Raw genomic sequence first — 20,106 nt, 5'->3', positions numbered from 1 at the left:
TCATCCAGAATAGAAAACTTTGGTTCAATCGGAGGGATAAATGTAGTTTTGGCACAAGCCCACAATATATTGTCATGATTGCTTGCAATAATAATGCTTCTAAAAAGGGGAAAATTTTGTGAACGATGGGTAATTTTGTCAATATCTTTGCCAATTTTTCTCAGCTCTTATATACTCACATATGCAGCATGCAATTCTAAAATATGCTCTCCCCCTTGTTAGCTTACTCGGCATCCCAATTGTTGGGCTGGATTGCCTGATTTTCTTGCTAGTTTACATATTATCTTGGGCTGATCTCTTGGCTGTTTTGGAGCATTTTTAGGCACTTGTTTAGGGCTGATTTCTTGGCTGTTTTGGAGCATTTTTGAGCACTTGTTCACCTGTTTTAGGCTGTTTTTTTGGCTAACATATATTTGTTAAATGCTTCTATGAGAATATTAGAGTGGTTATGGTCATCAATGTGAATGCAATATGAATCATCTTATCTTCTTATATGAGCAAGCTAGGGTAAGAACTCATGGAATCCTAAAGCTAAGTATTCATTGTATGGACTTCTACAGGCAGCAAGCCCAAAGAATAATAAAATGTTGAAAAGCAAAGTTCTATCAACAATTTTAATAGTATTCATTTTACGGAATCCAAGCAATACAAATAATAAGTTGGCTATTCTCGTGTGTCACAAACCACAATCTGAATATGGATGGACTGAAATGATGACGAGCGAATTGGAAAGATATTTCTAAGAAGAATAGCTATTTTTTTAATGTACACAGCTGAAACAGCCAACAAATGTCCAATGAAAACAAGAGCATTAAGGGGTTTATCAAGTTATTCTAAATTTACTTAGTCATCCAAACAAATTTAAATCTTGTGCTGTTCTATCCTTCTAAATTACCTCAACAATAAAGATTTGTGTCAAACTTAGCATGAATGGACAGGGATTTCTTACTATCCTAACAAGTACAAACCTAAGATAGCACTCAAAAGAAGAAATAGAGGAAGAGGATTCAATAAATCAATTTCAAATAGTTAGGGAAGGGACAATGATAATAATGATGAATTGATAACCATAAGAAATTTGATATGGACCCAAAAGTTGAGTCGAAGACAATTCCAACATGCATTATTTTTTTTCTTAAAATGTAATGAAGTTTTGTGAATAATAACTAAAAAAATGTTAATAAAAAAATAAAATCAACCAAATAAATGAAAACAATAGACTCATTAAATTTCTGTTATCAGTATACATGGAATTAACTTAAATAGTCAAGCCTTCTTTGCTCTTACCAGCAAATTATATTGGGAGAGAACATCAAGCTCCCATTTCCTCTTCGCCCTTCTCATTGCAATTTGTCTTGGTAAAAACCTTTCCAGCAGAGATGTCCACAATCTTCAAATAATCAATGCTTTAGAGAAAGAAATTGCATTGTTGAAAAAAATAAAAAACCAGAAAAGTTGAAACGCTCCATGACTACTATCAAATAGAAAATTTAAGTGGCCACTCACACACATGACTCGGGATTGTACTCAAACCCAATCTCAGCTAAAATCTGCAAAGCAGTTAGCTGAGCAGCATAATTCCTCTTAGATGGATAATTTCCCAGCAAATAGTCATGTTGTACCTGCAGAAATATTTAAAAGAAAACAACATAATATCAGAAAATTGAAACAATAAAATGAGATTTTTGAAAAAAATATATAGACGGGGACATTACAGAGAACCTAAGAAACATACTTGAATGTATGACAAATGCAAAAATTTTGGATCGGAGACATCCTTATCTGAATCCTTGAATATCCTTCGTTTAAATACAAGTTTAACAGACAAAATTTCTCCTTTACTGTGCTCTTTTGCTGAATTATTTTCTGCCAATAAATCGCCAACATATTTGTTGTCATCTAACCTTATAAATTCCTCTGTGTATCATGGCAAACCTTGGTAAGAGCAGTTGATAGAAAAAAAACATAATTTAGACAATAAAACAGCAAAATCAAGTAGATTCAATTTAGTGATGAGGGTTGGAGATACGCAGAAGTAGCAGTTCTGAGATAATACCATTAAAATAGTCTATAGAATCAATCTCAACATTTTTGCATTCATACAGACTGAAACTGGAGAAGGTTGAAAGGTTGATTAACCTTGCAAGTTCCTGAAGAAAAGCTTCTATAAGTAACATATCCATAGACGAAAATAAGGAAATGCATAGAACAACATTAAGAACACCAAATTGTGAAATGCTTAATCATCAAAATAAAACATGACAAAAGCTTCATGAACAACAAAATCCGCCAAAAGAAAAACAAAGGAGTAGCTACGGGTTTGGTAGTACCCATTATTACTAATCTTGGCAGGGCCAATTTCTAAAACCACTACTGGTTATTACAATTACGTTGGTATGCTATATTGTAGAACCAATTGATGATTTTAATGTAGAAACATAAAATAAATGCATAATCTTACAATGCAGAAAAAATATTAAGGCATAAAATCAAACAGAATATAATTCCAGTCAACCTTAAAATGAAGCAAACCATGCTATATTTCAATATAAAGAAGGAAGTCCAATGATTTTTATAAAAAAAAATGGTTAAACATGCATTTCATTTGTGAACCTCTTAAAAACATTGAAGAAAACTTTAAACAAGTAGTAAACTCCTCCAAATACTAAGATTGAAATTTCCAAACATTTATGTATCAAATTTGCAAAAGATAAAATACAGATCAACTGTGCGCTTTTTTTATATATATACAAAGTTAAAATTATGTAATTGGGTATTGTGGTTATTTTTGTCCATACATGAGCTGTTTGCATCTAAGCATCAAATCATAAAGTCAGAAGCAACATATTAAAGTAAAAAAGCAACATGTTAACATTTTAATATATTAACAAAATAAAAAATAACATGAAAAAATCCTAACAAAGTAAGAAATAATAAATTACACAAAGTAATAAGAAACGTGTTAACATCTAGGCATCGAATCATAAAGTAAGAAAGGTTATACATGCATAAAACAATCAACATAAGCTATAATATCAAAGTAAAATGCTAAAACATAACAACACAACAACAAAATAAGTTCAACAAAGGTCTCTCTCCTCCTCATATGATCTCATGCTTAAGTGTAACAACAAGAAAATAATAATAGTAATAATAATTACATAATTAAATGTGCACGAGATTCCACTGGATCAACATTAATGAAGAGACGGAGAATTGTTTCGAACAAAAGAAATTGCTCAAATGAGAATAACCTTGAACGAGCATGAGCGAGACAAGAAAATGGTGAGTGAGATCGGCGAGTACAAGGGAAATGAAGCCAGATGATCATAATTTACTGGAGGGAGCAGTTGGTGTTGGAGACGGGAACAGGAGACAATGCCTCATGCAAGTAGGCGAAAGATGAGAGATCACCGCCTATTGTAAGTTTCCTTGAAATGAGGAAGTCAAGAGGCATCAATGTGTTAATGCAAATGCAGTTGAGGTGAAATGTGTGTTGTACTTGTGTGTAGAAGACGTAGTCACATGCGAAGAATGTGAAGTTATGAATCACGCGAGCATCTGCGAGAAGAGGCGATCAGAGCTTAAACCTATAAGGTGTGTTTAGAGTTTATTTATTTAATTTAATAAATATGCAAATTTTGTTTTAAATTTTGTGATCGTTAGTGTTGAATTTTAATCAATAAGGTCAGAAATTGGTTGATTTCAAAATATATGATGTGAATGAAAATTTCTTAGATAAAGAAACATAAAATGACTAATTAAGGAAAATTTTTTTAGTAATTCTTCTATTCTGTATAAATATCTAGACTTAAGTAAATATTTATTCAAGAACATTGATTGGAGTAAAATAACAGTGATAGAAGTGATCGAAGGAGAGGTCAAAGGAGGTACCAAAGGATTAACTAACGAACAAGGTGCGTGAGATATGCAATTTACTAAAAATTACTAAACTTTAATGAGATTAAATTTAAACAAAAAATTTTGTTATATAATTAACTTAGAGATTAAATGTGAAATTTAACGAATTAACTATTTTCTATCATTTAGGAATGTAATCAAATATCATCTTGAAAACATTATGATTAAAAAAATAATTTACATGATTAGGCGTCGAGCTAGAGAAAATGAGAGATATAAATTAATCAACAAAATCACTATTCAAAAGTTAAGATGTAATTATAACTTTGCTCATACTAGTCATAGTTCTTGTATGTATAAAGGCACTGTTAAATTTTAAAAGAATCATAATTGAATTATTTAAATCTTTACAGAGACGGGTAATCTTATTAAATGTAAAAATTCAATACAATCATATACAGTGCCACATTTTTTTTTCATTGTTCATGCATTACATTCACTGAAAAAAATTGATGTATAATCAAATTAATTCAAAGAAAATAAATAAAAATCAAAAGAAAAAAAGATTCAAGTCAATTAAGAGTTTCGCTTTATAGTACTAGTTGGGAACACAATTGTGCTCATACATGAAAGTGAAAATTGACATAGTTTGAAAGTTGAAATGGAAAAGGAAATGGCTGTGCCTTACTTGATACAAGGTTTAACCGGAGCTTCTAAGATGACTTCTTCAATGAAAATATAATTAAAGTATAAAATATATATAAAAAATGATCATTATTTAAAAGTTCTGATAAAAAAAATTTTAATTGTTTTACCATTTGGACTTCATAAATGTATAGTATTCATAACTTGAACTGAAAATTAGTACATTGTTGAACTAGTAGAACTGAAAATATTTGCTGAGTTATTTTTAAACTTACATTGTTGAACTATTTCTTCCAGAAAAGCTCCATTTAATTAAACTAACTGACATAAGAGAATATATCAATAGAAGAAGCGAATCAAACGAGAAAATGTATCTAGTAATATTTTATGTTTAATTTCTTTTCTTTCTTAGCACTATTTTTCTCTGGATGTTCGTATATGCTTTGTTTGGATGTAGTTTCACATATTATGCGATTTAGTGGGACTTTATTGTTTAGGATTATTCTTTATTATGGATTATTGTGCGTGTTAGAATGATATGACATTAAAATTCGACTATTTGTTCCCGTTTTGGAATTTTCAAGCTTCCAAGTCGGGCATGACATTAAATAAGATTATAGCATGCCATCAACATTCAAAAATCTTCATTATTCAATGGATTTTCAATATAATCATCAGCAAAAAGATATAATTTCTCACCTACCTCATCCATAATTATATCCATATTCTCTTAATCATTGTCATATTCAATCTCAGTCATCATCCTCTTTACTAATCAATAACAAAAACTATGAGGTGGTTAGATTTTAAATTACATAAACTTTTATAGACACATTTTCTATTTATTTTTTATTGATTTGTGTTGAACCTATTGATCTTGCTAACATCCCAATCAAAAGAATTAACATTAAGTAATCCTTTTGCCAGTAGAATCGTGTTGCATTGTTATCTTTATCCACAAACTATTGATTATATGACCGCATGACATTACAAAGTGAGGGGAACTTCATCATCTCTTAAAGCATTTTTCTTCCATTTTTTATTCTTAGTCTCTTTATTTGCAAAATAAAACAACGGTAATCAAACGGTTTCTCCTTTCTGTATAAATTTGAGTGTATATAATTCAATTTTGCTCACAGCCTGATGATGAACATATAAGTCTCAATATTTTAACTGCAAATTGTTGTAATTTTAGAGTGTTGTCTCTAAATTAAATCCACCATTCAACCAGATTTGGAGAAAAAAACAATTAAAATTGGGAGAATCCTTCCTTCAATCAATAAATATTAAAAATCGCTTAGAGAATATTCTATAACAATATCATTAGCTTGTTGTATTCAAAAACACTTACTCAACCTTGACCTATGCATCCCCCATAAGCTCAATAGGAGTGGTCTTGATTCCCCTATTGTCTAAAGAGACAAGTAAGCATCTGTACGCATGTGTACATGTGTCCCCAGCAGGTACCATAAAGAGGTGAACTTCTTCCATTAACATGAACATACAAATATTCAGATATATATTATTTTCATTACATTCTTCATAACATGGATTATTTCTCATGAGATATATATGTTTATAAACTAAATATCTTTTTATACACATCTAAAAATTCATGCTGCAATCATCCAATTTCTTGCTTGAAATATTGCATTTGCATTGCTAAAATAAAATAGTAAGAATGACATTAGGCATTGGCATGTGATCTATCACGAGCAAAAAAAGGAAAAAGAACATGAGATTCTTATAGTGTTAGATCAAAAGTTTTCCTTTGAGAGCTATGATTGTGTGGCAATGTGCAATCTAATATCTTCCTAGGAGAAACTACAGTGCAACTAAACATGCAGTAAATTAGACATACATATTTCATTCTTATTAATATGCGAATTAATTGTAGTACAAATATATTCAGAAATAAGAAACAGCACCATAATTAAAAAATATAATTACCCACTTTAAGTCTTGAATTCTAAATAAGGTCACTACTTTCAATTATTATTATGACTTCAATGAAACCTTAAGAAAGTAACATCATAAACAAATTTAAATTTTATGCAGAATTTGAAATTTGAATTAATTTGAATACTTAAATTGTATCCATTCCTCATTAATACCTAATTACTATTTAATTCACTTGTATGAAAATTTGATCCATTAGAATCTTTCAACTCCTATTTTCCTAGGCAAAGTTAAGTTAGTTTATTAATATCAAATAGTTTATAGAAGCAGTGCAGTGGGCGACGCTGATTGAAAAGAAAAATAAATCTAAAGTGGTACATCCCATCTCAATAATGAGGCGTTATAATGCAGGCCATAGTTTCTCAGTAGAAAACGATTCCACTCTCGCCACCGCTATTACAACTTTGAATCACTTCTGTCACGCTTTGTGGTGGCAACCGGTGTTCGTGGACTTTGATTCTAGACACTAAAGGACAACACAAAAGGCATTCAAAGGGAACCCTTCTCTCCAGCTGCACCTGGCAATCGATGTTGCCGACTTCAGTGAGCTCACCCACACCGTTTGATGGCTTTGTGGGGCCGGAGGTCCGTTTCCTTCGAGGAGTTTGATGTTGACGACAAAGACAAAGGGATGGAATTATGACGTCAAAACAATTTTGGGAGCTGTGATGGGTGATAAGCGGGTAAAAAGCAAAATTTAGATGTTAGATATGGATATTGTAAATAATTTCGTGGTATGCATGTAACTTTCCCTTATTAATATTATTATTATTATTATTATCATTATTATTTTTATTTTAAATTTACAATAATCTTTAATACACAGACAAATAATGAATTTTAAATTAAAAATCAAAACACACTTCATTCAAATAATAAAAGAAAACTTGTTAACTAAATTTGTATGTATAACTTGATCAAGTTCAGACAACATGTAAGTCCATGTTCATCTTCCTGTTTTGTTCCATATGAAATGAAACCAAACGAATTCACTCCGTCTCCCCTTCACTTTTGCTCATATTTGGTACAGGAAGATGATGCCATTCAGCTTCATATAGGGTGGTACATCCCATCTCAATAATGAGGCGTTATAATCTTCCCAACTAAAAAAAAAATTATACTAAAAATTTCCATGACATTTATAAGCCACTTCATAATAAATCTAAAGTGTGAATTTTCCAACCCAAACCATATAAAATTGCATAAATCTTTTTGCTATATTCTTAACATTGGAAATAATAGAAATTATGAATGTAACTTAATAATTACAAACATCTGCTAACATGATTTAAACAACATGTACCATTTGATATAGCATCAAAACTAAAACAACATCCATCGTTTAAAACAAGATAACATAAATAAAACAACATTCAACACATGAAAACCATGACACTCAAAGGCGTAAGATAACATAACACCCATCAACTATTATCAGCATCAGCGTTAACTTATAGGTTGCTCAAGCTCATGTCGAGTTAAATCATGGACTCTTGGTCAAATGTTTTGCCTTCGTTGATCCTTACGAGTCACTGCACCAGACTATGCCACCTTCTACAAATCACTTCTAATATGAGATACATCTTGAAAACTCTTCCAAGAAAAATTCCTTCAAGAGTTGGCATTTGGTATATCTCTAAGCACAATTGGAACAATTTTTCATCTAATATCCAGACTTTCGAAATAAATAACACTCCTTAGAGCCAATTAAGAATTCACCAAAGTGGAACTACACGCACTTAACATGGGGCACCATAATACTACTGCTAACCTAACTCCACTAGCATATGATTTTTTTTTTCTTTCCATTATGCCCTCTAGAGTGAATTGTCGATGTCATCTCTTTTGAGCACTTTCACTTGTTCATCTCCTTATGTTTCAGATTGATTTGGAAGCCAATCTCTACTCACCTTATCATTTAAAAGAATACTGAATAATCATCAATCTTAAGTTGCACTAATGGCTCTAATTGCATCTTTTAACTTAAACAAGAAATGATTGCATTTCTCCTCTACAGTTGATACTAAATGAGGTGCATACCAGGACAAAATTATATATTCTGCTTCATATTGCAGGACTAATTTTTCCCCTTACACAAATCTAATAAATTTATCTTGCATCTAACTCTGCAAAAAGGGGCAAAAACCAATCTTTGATCAATTCCACAAAAGCTTCCTAGTTAATTAATCAAGTTGGCATATCTCCGAATCTGTCTTGATGTTGCCCTTACCACCATCTTTCAGTGTCTTCATCAAATACAAATGCAACTAGAGGCACTTTCCTCTCATCCGAGCAATACATATTGTTCAAAATCTTCATTATTCACAATAAGCAATTTCTCATTTCAATTAGTCATATGATTCCCATAACAATGGAGTATGCAAATCATAAAACATCTTCAGATATTTATCTATAGCAACTGTACTACTGCTTCCATTAGACTGAGATCTAGAGTTCTAAAAAAGTTGAGTCAAAGCCGTCATCATTTGGGTCAAGAAATTTGTTTCATAGTGACATCGAATAGTAATTCATCTCCCAACATATGTTTGAAATAAAATAATGTCATCTAGTTAGGGTCGCCTAATAAAGAGGTGAACTCTTTTCTTCTACATGTATGTCATTTTCATTACATTTTTGCATAATATGCATTATTTTTTTATGAGATATTTTATGTTTATCTACTAAATGTCTTTCTATAATCACTTAAAAGTCATGTCCTAATCATCTAATGTCTTGCTAGAAAAAACTATTGTGCAACCATTAATGCATTAACATGGACATGCATGTCTCATTGATAATAAAATAAAAATCAATTAGAGTATAAAATGAATTAGTACAAAATAAAAGTGGAAAAAAAATGAAATTAGAACCAAATTCAAAAATAAAAAACAGTAATATAATTTAGAAATGTAAATACTCACATCAAGTCTTCAATTCTAGATAAAAACCCTACTCTCATATTACTATTAGTCTTTAATCAACTACAAAAAATTAAATATCATGATCAAATTTAAGTTATATGCAGAATAAGAAAATAGTTCAAATATTAGGGGTTGATTGATTTGCTGAAAAAGTAATGCAATGTAAAATGAATGTAATACAAAATTAATGTATTGTATCTTAAATACTTTAGAGTTATTTGGTTTATTGTAAATAAACATAGGACTCTATTTTTTAATTAGTTATAAATAGGTTGAAAACTATATATTTCAAAAAATATAAGATATTATTTGCGGGTGGTGGGAGGCATTTGGTAGCAAAGGCCGGCAATTGACGTTGGCAACCAGATGCGGCTGTGAGTGAAGGAAGCAGGTGACGGCAGCGGCGGGCGACGGCAGTGACTAGCAGCAACGAGTGGCACCACTGGAGGCATACAGCATTGGAGGGCAGTGGGCTAGCAGCAATGGCAGAGGAGGTGGTAGGCGAAGGGCACCGGCATCGGGTAACGGCAGCGGCAAGCAGTCGTTGGGGGGGTGAGGGTGGGCAGGTTGAGGTGTATGGTTGGCTACGGGTAGGCTACGTCCGAAGTCAGTAAGAAGTTAGTGGGTGGCAGACCACCAATAACATTTTACATTAATAAATAGTGTAAATTTCAAACTTGGCCAAATGTCGATTCTAAATTCAGCCAAAATAAACTAAGTGTAAACTTCAAGTTCATTCACATTTTATATTAGTAATTTTCCGTGCCAAAAACTTAATTTTCAAAAAACACAGCAAAAGAATTATAGTACACTATAAATTGTCCCAACCAAAGAGCATTAAATTGCCTCTATCACTCATTAATACCAAATTACTATTTAACTCACTTCAATAAACAAGTGATCAATTATAATCTTCCAACTCTTATTTCCTTAGACAAAGCTAAGTTATTTTTTACTACAAAATCAATATCTTTAAATTATTTTAATTATTAACTTTACTTTTATTACTATTATTTCTTTAAATACAATAATCATTATAGATATTTATAAGTATATATATATATCAAGTCCAACACTTAATAAAACTTAAAATAAAAATGATAGCTCTTTCAATCGTATAATAAAATAAATCTAATTAATTATATATGTATGTATACAAAACTTGAACAAGTTGAAACCAAATGTAAGAGTTTATATTCCTTGTAATTAAATCTCTTAAAATTAATGTGTGTGTGTGTTGGGGGTGGGGGGTGGGGGTGTTTGTATGCGGGTTGAAAACCTTGATGAAAATAATATCAATAGCTTGAAAACCTTGATGACATCGCAATTCATAATCTATAAAATTGCATGGAACCATAAAATGAAAAATGTCAAGTGGAAAAATTTACTATTTACATTTTACCATGAAAGAGGATCTACTTTACCAGCATCTAATTTTTATCAACATTCACTTTTACCTGCAATAATGATGGGCAACTACTTTTGGAAGCATTATCTACTTTTTCAAATCACTCTTACCAGCAATAATGGAGGTCAACTACTTTTGGAAGCATTATCAACTTTTTCAAAGCATTATTTACCAACAATAATAGAGGGCAACTACTTTAGGAAGCATTATCAACTTTTTGAAAGCATTATTAATGGTCATCCATCATGAAGAATCTACTTTTTCAATTATTAAAGTTACTATTCCAAAACCATGGTCTCAAGTGGTTTTTCCATCCATGGTTTGCAGTTTTGCTTATGTTATAAATAAGAGCAAGATATCCAAGCTCATCATCTACATCCACATTCATCCACTTAATGGTATCAGAGCCAAACTATTTAAAATTAATTTTGAAATTAGTAAAATTAATTTAAAATAGGTAGAGAAGCGTGGTGGGTAATAAGGTAGAGAATTATTAAATTAGATATCAAAATTCTGAAGCGTATAATTCAATACAAAGAACTAGGTTAATATTTATTATATGTACAAGTTATTGAAATATTTTTGAAATCCCAACGGAATCTTGCAATCATTTATTTGAATTAGAAAAATGTAGTATGACTAAATAATGTATTTACTGTACTTATTATCCAGACATACATCATAGGTATCGGTGTCAATTATGTCTTATAGAAATATGCCATTTAAAGAAAAATCATAATTTAAATCATATAGATTTCATAAAACCAAAAGATGATATTGATATACCTAAAAAATTAGAAAAACTAGATTTTGAGTTAGAAAAAATAAATCTCAATATTGAAAAAATACTTTTAAGGTTAAAAAAACTAGAAGAAAAAGAGAGAAAATAAAAGAGAAAAACTAAAATAAAAGAGAAAAAAAAATGACAGTTAAAATAAAAAAGTTAAAGTTAGCTATAAAGAAAATAAGTAAATCGATAAAATTTTCAGACAAAGAAGAAAATACTCAAAAAGAATCAAATATAGAAAAAGAAGAAAATACTTAAAAAAATTGAACTCAGAAAAAGAAGAAAAAACAGATCCCGAAGACATAGAGGAACATACTGAAATAAATAAAATAGATTTCACACAAACAAAAACAGCTCAAGCAGATAATTACCCACTTCGTCCAACTTCTTTAATAGCAGTAAATGTCTTAATAAGTCTAGAAGATAAATTTCAAATAATAGTTCAAGCAATAATAGATAGCGGAAGCAATACATCAGTAATAACTAAAAATTTATTACCAAATAATTTTAATAATTATTATCCTACAAATACAACCTCACAACTCGTAGGAGGAGACCAAAAATTACAATTTAACAAATGTCTAATGAATAGCCAAATTTAATTTTTTCTTGATAATGAGAAAATAAAAGAGAAAAACAAAAAATGACAGTGAAAATTAAAAAGTTAAAGTTAGCTATAAAGAAAATAAGTAAATCGATAAAATTTTCAGAAAAAGAAGAAAATACTCAAAAAGAATCAAATATAGAAAAAGAAGAAAATACTTAAAAAAATTGAACTCAGAAAAAGAAGAAAAAACAGATCCCGAAGACATAGAGGAACATACTGAAATAAATAAAATAGATTTCACACAAACAAAAACAGCTCAAGCAGATAATTACCCACTTCGTCCAACTTCTTTAATAGCAGTAAATGTCTTAATAAGTCTAGAAGATAAATTTCAAATAATAGTTCAAGCAATAATAGATAGCGGAAGCAATACATCAGTAATAACTAAAAATTTATTACCAAATAATTTTAATAATTATTATCCTACAAATACAACCTCACAACTCGTAGGAGGAGACCAAAAATTACAATTTAACAAATGTCTAATGAATAGCCAAATTTAATTTTTTCTTGATAATGAATCGTTAGACTTATCAGAAAAATATAGTCTACCAAAAAATACTAGTTCATGAAGCCAAAACAAAAGAATTTATTCTAGGACTCAATTTTATATTAAGTTTAGATGGACAAATAAATATAGCAAAAAATTTCTTAACAATTAGCAAACAAACTTCAATTATAACTACTAATAAACATCAGAGTTATGCTATAAAATGTGGTGGAGAAAAAATAAAACAAAACAAAAATCTTACCACCTGATTTGAACCCTGAAGTTTATGAATATTTAAATTATTGTTATAAACAAGATAAAATATCTACTTATCAAATACCTAAACCTTTAGAAAAATATTTCAATTAGCAGAAGAAATTCGAATAATAAGTAAAAATCCTTTAAAACATTGAGAAAGAAATAAAGAATTAGATAATATATCAATTATCAATAAAGATTTAGTTATAAAAGCAAAAGAACTAGAATATTATTTCTTATATCTTTATCCATAGGTAAAAAATTATTCGTTATTACTGATGTAGTGATTCCACTATCTATTATTGTTTGAACTATTATTTGAGATTTATCTTCTAGACTTATTAAGACATTTACTGCTATTAAAGAAGTTGGACGAAATGGGTAATTACCTGCTTGAGCTATTTTTGTTTGTGTGAAATCTATGAACTTCAATTATAAATACTAATAAACATCAGAGTTATGCTATAAAATGTGATGGAGAAAAAATAAAACAAAACAAAAATCTTATCACCTGATTTGAACCCTAAAGTTTATGAATATTTAAATTATTGTTATAAACAAGATAAAATATCTACTTATCAAATACCTAAACCTTTAGAAAAATATTTCAATTAGCAGAAGAAATTCGAATAATAAGCAAAAATCCTTTAAAACATTAAGAAAGAAATAAAGAATTAGATAATATATCAATTATCAATAAGGATTTAGTTATAAAAGCAAAAGAACTAGAATATTATTTCTTATATCTTTATCCATAGGTAAAAAATTATTCGTTATTACTGATGTAGTGCTTCCACTATCTATTATTGTTTGAACTATTATTTGAGATTTATCTTCTAGACTTATTAAGACATTTACTGCTATTAAAGAAGTTGGACGAAATGGGTAATTACCTGCTTGAGCTATTTTTGTTTGTGTGAAATCTATTTTATTTATTTCAATATGTTCTTCTATGTCTTCGGGATCTCTATTTTCTTCTTTTTTTTTAGTCCAATTCTTTTTGAGTATTTTCTTCTTTTTCTGAATTTGATTTTTTTAGTATTTTCTTCTTTTTCTGAATTTGATTCTTTTTCTGAAGATTTTATTGATTTACTCTTTTTCTTTATAGCTAACTTTAACTTTTTTATTTTCACTGCCATTTGTTGTCTTTCTCTTTTATTTTGTCTCTTTTTTTTTTCTAGTTTTTCTAATCTAAAAATTATTTTTTCAAAATTGAGATTTATTTTTTCTAACTCAAAATCTAGTTTTTCTAATTTTTTAAGTATATCAATACCATCTTTAGGTTTTAGAAATCTCTATGATCTAAATTACTATTTTTCTTTAAACATAAATGACATATTTCTATAAGACATAATTGACACCTATACCTATGATGTTTGTCTGGATAATAAGTACAGTAAATACATTTTTTAGTCATACTACATTTTCCTAATTCAAATAGATGATTTCAAGATTCAATAAGGATTTTAAAAATATTTCAATAACTTGTACAGATAATATATATTAACCTAGTTCTTTGTATTGAATTATACGCTTCGGAATTTTGATATCTAATTTAGTATTTCTCTACCTTATTACCCACTACGCTTCTCTGCCTATTTAAAATTAATTTTACTAATTTTAAAATTAATTTTAAATAGTTTAGCTCTGATACTTATAAATGCATTGCTTAAAATTATTTTAAATAAGCAGAGAAGCATGGTGGGTAAAAAGATAGAGAAATATTAAATTAGATATCAAAATTCCATTAAGGGGGCTCAACTTCATATGGAGGGTCCATCCCACATTAAAAATGAGGCATTACATTGCATATCATAATGAAGTTTTCATTAGAAGCATATTGCATAAGACTATTCTCATGACGGTCCTATCATATTAATGGGCTCTTGATTTGCATGCTGAAGCGGTCCTCCAATTTTGATTCAAACTCCTTCATTCCACTTTAGATCTTTTTTATGACTTTGTCTACACTACATCAACCAATTTAGATTATTCTCTTTGGATTCAATATTTTTAGAACATTTACGGGTGGATGTTACAGTAGCTCATTTTTTAGACTTTTTATGGCTCTCTTGGTAGAATCAGACATTACAGAGCATTTTTATAATATGGCGTAAATTAGATCTAAGACATCAACTATTGGCAGAAGATATATTTGAAAACATACTATCATAATGCTCTTCTCGCTAGATTTTTTGGACAAAAATTCTCAAAATGCTTCAAAGCTTGTCTTGAAATGAAAAATCTTCTAGTTAAGTCACAAAGCCTTACACATACCGCACAAAATCACTACGGTACGGTACTGTAGCTTCTACAGTACCGCGGGATTAGCTATAGTAGGAGATGGGCCGAAACAATCCAGTTTTCTTTCTTATTCTTTCTTTCCTATTAGCATTCATTCTATTTTGGACATTTTTTATATAAGTGTTGTATTAGGGTTTGGAAGTCAGTATTTGGTTTTTTTTTATCAAGACAGTTGTCGTCATCCATTTTCTCACTTTGAGGGTTGTATCTAAGAGTCTGGGGGGTGCTCCGACTGCATCTCACTCTCGAGATAATTATTATATTTCCTATCTCTTTTCACATCCTCCGCACAATTGCTTTCGGTCACCCTCCATTGTTGCAGCTGCCCTTGAACATCAGTCTATTGTTGTTCCCTTATAGTTTTACCATCTTCCCAGACTCTGGCATCCGTATTTCAATTTGTTGTCGCCATCTCGTATTGTAGAGTTGTTGTCCTTAACCGTTCTAACACCCCAAACCATCCCTACCACTGGCTATTACTGTTACCCTGCTATCCCAACCATTTCTATTGGCTGTTAACCCTGACAGGCGGCCCAAAATCCCTCTACCTTTTTGTCGCCACCCTCAAACAGCAAACTACTGTTGTTTGACTTGTCGTTCTTTGTTGTCCACCCGACTACCTTGTTGCTAACATCCAAACAGCAATGTGTCGTCGTTTGTCTTTTTTCCTCTTGATGTTAGTGCTCTTTCATGTGTGTTGTTGCTCAATACAGCAAGCTTCCATTGTTGTGTCATTGTTCCCCCACCGTCCAACGCCTCCTCTACCTTGTCGCCACCTTTTCAAACCCTTAACGGTCACCACCACCACCCCAATATCCACCAATGTGGGAGTCTGTATAGTGTGTATTGTATTTTTCTTTTCAATTGTGTTTGATTATATTCGTTTATTTGTTTTTGAGTAATAATATTTGTTTTCTCTACCGTAATTTGGGTTAACTTTGGTATCATTTGATAGCAGAGCTAGTCTAAGCCTAGTCCTTCTCTACCGTAGTTTAGGTTAACTTTGATATCATTTGATAGCAGAGCTAGTCTAAGCCTAGTCCTATCCTAGAGTTTTTAGCATTCACTATTACCCAACACTATCTCCGCATAAAACTTTTCTTTCTCAGCTTACATCACCCTTACACCTCATATCTGCTCACACCCAAAACCTAGCCATGCCGCCAAGGACATAATCACTAAAATCTTGATCGAGGGAAAAGGACATGACGTCTTTTATGAGAAATTAATAAAGAGATGTCTAGAGAATTTCTTGAGAGGATATGTTGTGTGAAACCCACCACCTACAATAGAGGCTTACCACCTTCGAGATGAGGCAATCTGAATGGGCCACTGTATCCACAAGGTTGACTTGCTAGATCAAAGGAATAGAGTAAATCTCTTCCGCCGTGCGAATTTCAGAAATGAAGGACCGCTATCTCAAGGATATGACCTGAAATATTTAATTTTGACGGTTACATAGATCACAACAAGTTCATCGAGTGGCTTTGGACCTTAGAATGTGTTTTTCTAAGTGTCAAAACGTCCCACCAGCAGGTTAAAGAAAAGAACATTATTTTGGTGGTAAAAATTAAATTATGTACGCCAGTGTGAGGGAAAATACAAGATCACTACCTGGTTCGAGATGAATTAGGAGATATCAACACTTACCAATTCACTACAAATCGGATGTTCATACCCTAGCTTCAAAAGTGGAGAGACAATATCACCGGACGACCACCGCATCTTATAGACAGGGTTCAATCCTAGTATTTTATAGTCAGAGTATACCCAAGGGAACATTTATGCATACCCCATCTGAGAAGGCACTACATCAAAGTGGGAACCAATCCGCATTCCCAAATCACTCCCAACAAGAAAGTGTTTTAAATGTCGTTACCGAAAAAAATTGCACAACAAAAAGAATGATATATTTCATGGATCAGGAGCAGAGCAATTAAAGAAATAAACAGTAATCAAGGAGAGGATAAAAATTTCAAAGATGATTCTTAACTTCTAGCTGGCAAGGAAGAGATGTCATTAATTTCAGTTGAACCCAAGAGAGAGACTTTCAGTTGAACCCAAGAGAGAGACTTCAGCTGGCCTGACAATAATTGTTCTAGAAGATAGTGAATATGAGGTAACGGGTGTTCATACAAACTATGAGATTGTGGTGTGTCAAGCTACCATTTTGCAAATGTTAAGAGAAGCATCGACAGAAATGGTATTGAATGCCCAAAAAGGCCATAAGTTTGAGAAATTGATATCAGGCAATCCCAGATAAGAGAAACTCAATGTTTTTAGATGTATGTATATATATACATATATATATATAATCTACTTCCTGAGTTGCCTCGATTAAGGGAGATCTGGTATGTCCGATATAAGATTCTTTCGTATCGCCTCTTGAAAGCCCATAAGAAGTCATTGGAATAATAAATTCAATTTTTCAGTATAACCACCGAAAGCTAATCAAGTTAGAGGGATGAACCACAATGTTAGAAATCACCTTAAAAGTTTTGCAAAATAGAAAATTCTATAGTGGGACCCAAGTCCTTTCGAAGAGAAAGAAAAAGAGGTCTTTCCTGAGTAGTTATACTTCAGTGTGGTCCATCCTGACAAAGATTTCGTCCCAGAGCTGACTCCTTACATATTTTTTTATTCAATTCACTCGAACGAGTACAAAGAGTGGAAGAACTATTTTGTAAGGATACCCATCTACATACAATTTCACTTATTACAGTGCCAAACAAGATGGATATCTAATCTATCAAGGTGTGTTTTGAAATGTCAACTCAAACAGGATTGACATACAGAGAGATTCTAACGTTACTGCCACCTTCAACGGGGCCAAGCTGATGTCATATGATGAAGAGACATAAGCTTTGACTTCTGAGATCGAAGCTTCCTAACCCCGGGGGATTGATGCGGGAGCTTACCGTACAAAATCACTATGATACTGTAGCAATTATAGTGTCGTGGGATTAGCTATCGCGGGAGATAATCTGAAACAGTCCCATTTTCTTTCTTATGCTTTCTATCATATTATCCTTCATTACTCTTTAGACATTTCCTATATATGTGTTGTATTAGGGCTTGGAACACAGTTTTTGGTGTGTTTTGTTTAGAACAACTATCGGTGTCCGTTTTCTCCCTTCGAGAGTTGTATCTGAAGGTTTGAGTGGTGCTTTGACTATATCTCATTCCTGATATGGTGATTTTCTTTTCTATGCCCTTCCACATCCTCCCCACATTATTTTTGACAACCCTCTATTGCTGCAGCTACCCTCGAAAAGCGGCATGTTGTTGTTTCACTGTAATTTACGATCTTCTCAACCTCTGCCATTCGAGTTTCAACTTGCTGCCTCCATCCACACTCAGCTTGTCACTGGCATCCTAGACAGCGTGAAGTTGTTGTTCTTACTCGTTCCAGCATTCCCAACCATCCCTACCACTTGCTATTATTGTTAACCAGTTGTCCCTGCCATTCATGTTGGTTCTCAACCTTCTAGCCGACCTAAAACCAATCTAACTTGTTGTTGTTATCCCCAAACAACAAACTGTTGCAGTTTAACCTATCGTTCCTTGTTGTCCACCCGCCTACCTTGATGATGCCACCCAAATAACAAGGTACCACTGTTTATCTTCCTAACCTCTTATTGTTTCTGCTCTTTCCTGTGTTGTTGCCTAGGACGGCAAGCCACCATTGTTGTGTCATTGTTTCCCCACCATGCAACCCTTCCTCTGCCTTGTATGCATTTGTGTATAGTGTGTTGTAGTTTCCCTTTCAAATGTGTTTGATTGCAATCACCAATTTGCTTTTGAGTAATAATATTTGCTTTTCTTATTGGGTTGGATTAACTCCAATGTCACCTAATAACTTTATGGTAGAAGATCACTCTTCTATAGTTCAGATCAATTCTCAAAACCTTGATCAAGGTTCAATACCCTTTCAAAAGAAAGTAGTTGATGTTCCTGCTTCAACTTACCCATTGTATCGATCACTTGCTCTTTTATAGTTCAGATCAATTCTTAAAACCTTGATCAAGGTTCAATTCCATTTCAAAAGAAAGTAGTTGACGTTCCTGCTTCAACTTACCCATTGTATCGATCACTTCATTATTACTAAACTTACCAAAAATTGAGTAGATGTTTCAGATTCGACTTGTGTTAAGAAAGACAGAGGTAGACCTAGGAAGACTTGGGCTTATTGTATAAAAAATGATCTTAATTTACTAGAATTAAATGAAAATATGACACTAAATAGGACGCAATGGAGAAAAAGGATTCCTGTAGCCGACCCCACATAGTGGGATTAAGGCTTTCTTGCTCTTGTTGTTGTTACCAAAAATTATTATATACAAGTTCTAGAAAAGCCCAACCACAACAATGAAAAACAATCACAACATTTTTATGATTCTAATTATATTATTCAAAGTGTTGATTATCTTTTAGATAAAAAATTTTATGTTCTACGTACTTGAATGGGAAATTTTAGAAGGTAAGTTCCCCACAAAATCCTATTTTTTATTTTAACAAATTTGTGCTTTTATTTTTGCACAAACAATTCTAAAAAAATGTTATTGATGTATTTATATCATGATCTAGTTAATATATCTTATTATATTAAAAAATAACTAAATAATTTGCAACTAATTAGCCTAATAAACTATTATAATAAATTTACTAATCCATCACAAGGACAAAAAATCTTTATGTTATTAGCCCTAACATTAATTTTCTTTTTTTTTTCTATTAACATTAAGCAAAAGAGTTGGCTTCTAACGCCTTATAATTGGAACTCAGTTTTCAATTTGAGAAAGCTTAGCTCCAAAAGTAGACTTAAATCTCATCCAACAACAACAATAACAACAACAACAACAACAA

The 20,106-nt window shown here is 31.4% G+C and overlaps 1 protein-coding gene across 5 annotated transcripts in view; it reads right to left on the bottom strand.

The window, feature by feature from the left end:
* LOC110031904 (kinesin-like protein KIN-14I) overlaps positions 1–20,106 on the bottom strand; it is a 127,081-nt gene that overhangs the window by 66,648 nt on the left and 40,327 nt on the right. For all 5 annotated transcript variants that reach the window (XM_020735336.1, XM_020735335.1, XM_020735331.1 and 2 more), the window contains 4 exons: positions 2,057–2,150; positions 1,736–1,917; positions 1,507–1,622; positions 1,288–1,390 (listed from right to left, as the gene is read on the bottom strand). In XM_020735336.1, the coding sequence (XP_020590995.1) occupies positions 1,288–1,390; positions 1,507–1,622; positions 1,736–1,917; positions 2,057–2,150 (495 nt within the window). The remainder of the gene's footprint in view (positions 1–1,287; positions 1,391–1,506; positions 1,623–1,735; positions 1,918–2,056; positions 2,151–20,106) is intronic.

The sequence above is a fragment of the Phalaenopsis equestris genome, unplaced genomic scaffold, assembly GCF_001263595.1.
Source record: "Phalaenopsis equestris unplaced genomic scaffold, ASM126359v1 Scaffold000864, whole genome shotgun sequence".
In the NCBI taxonomy this organism is placed as follows: Eukaryota; Viridiplantae; Streptophyta; class Magnoliopsida; order Asparagales; family Orchidaceae; genus Phalaenopsis; species Phalaenopsis equestris.
The sequence above is the reverse complement of the archived record's forward strand: the minus strand, read 5'-3'. Positions and strand labels throughout refer to the sequence as shown.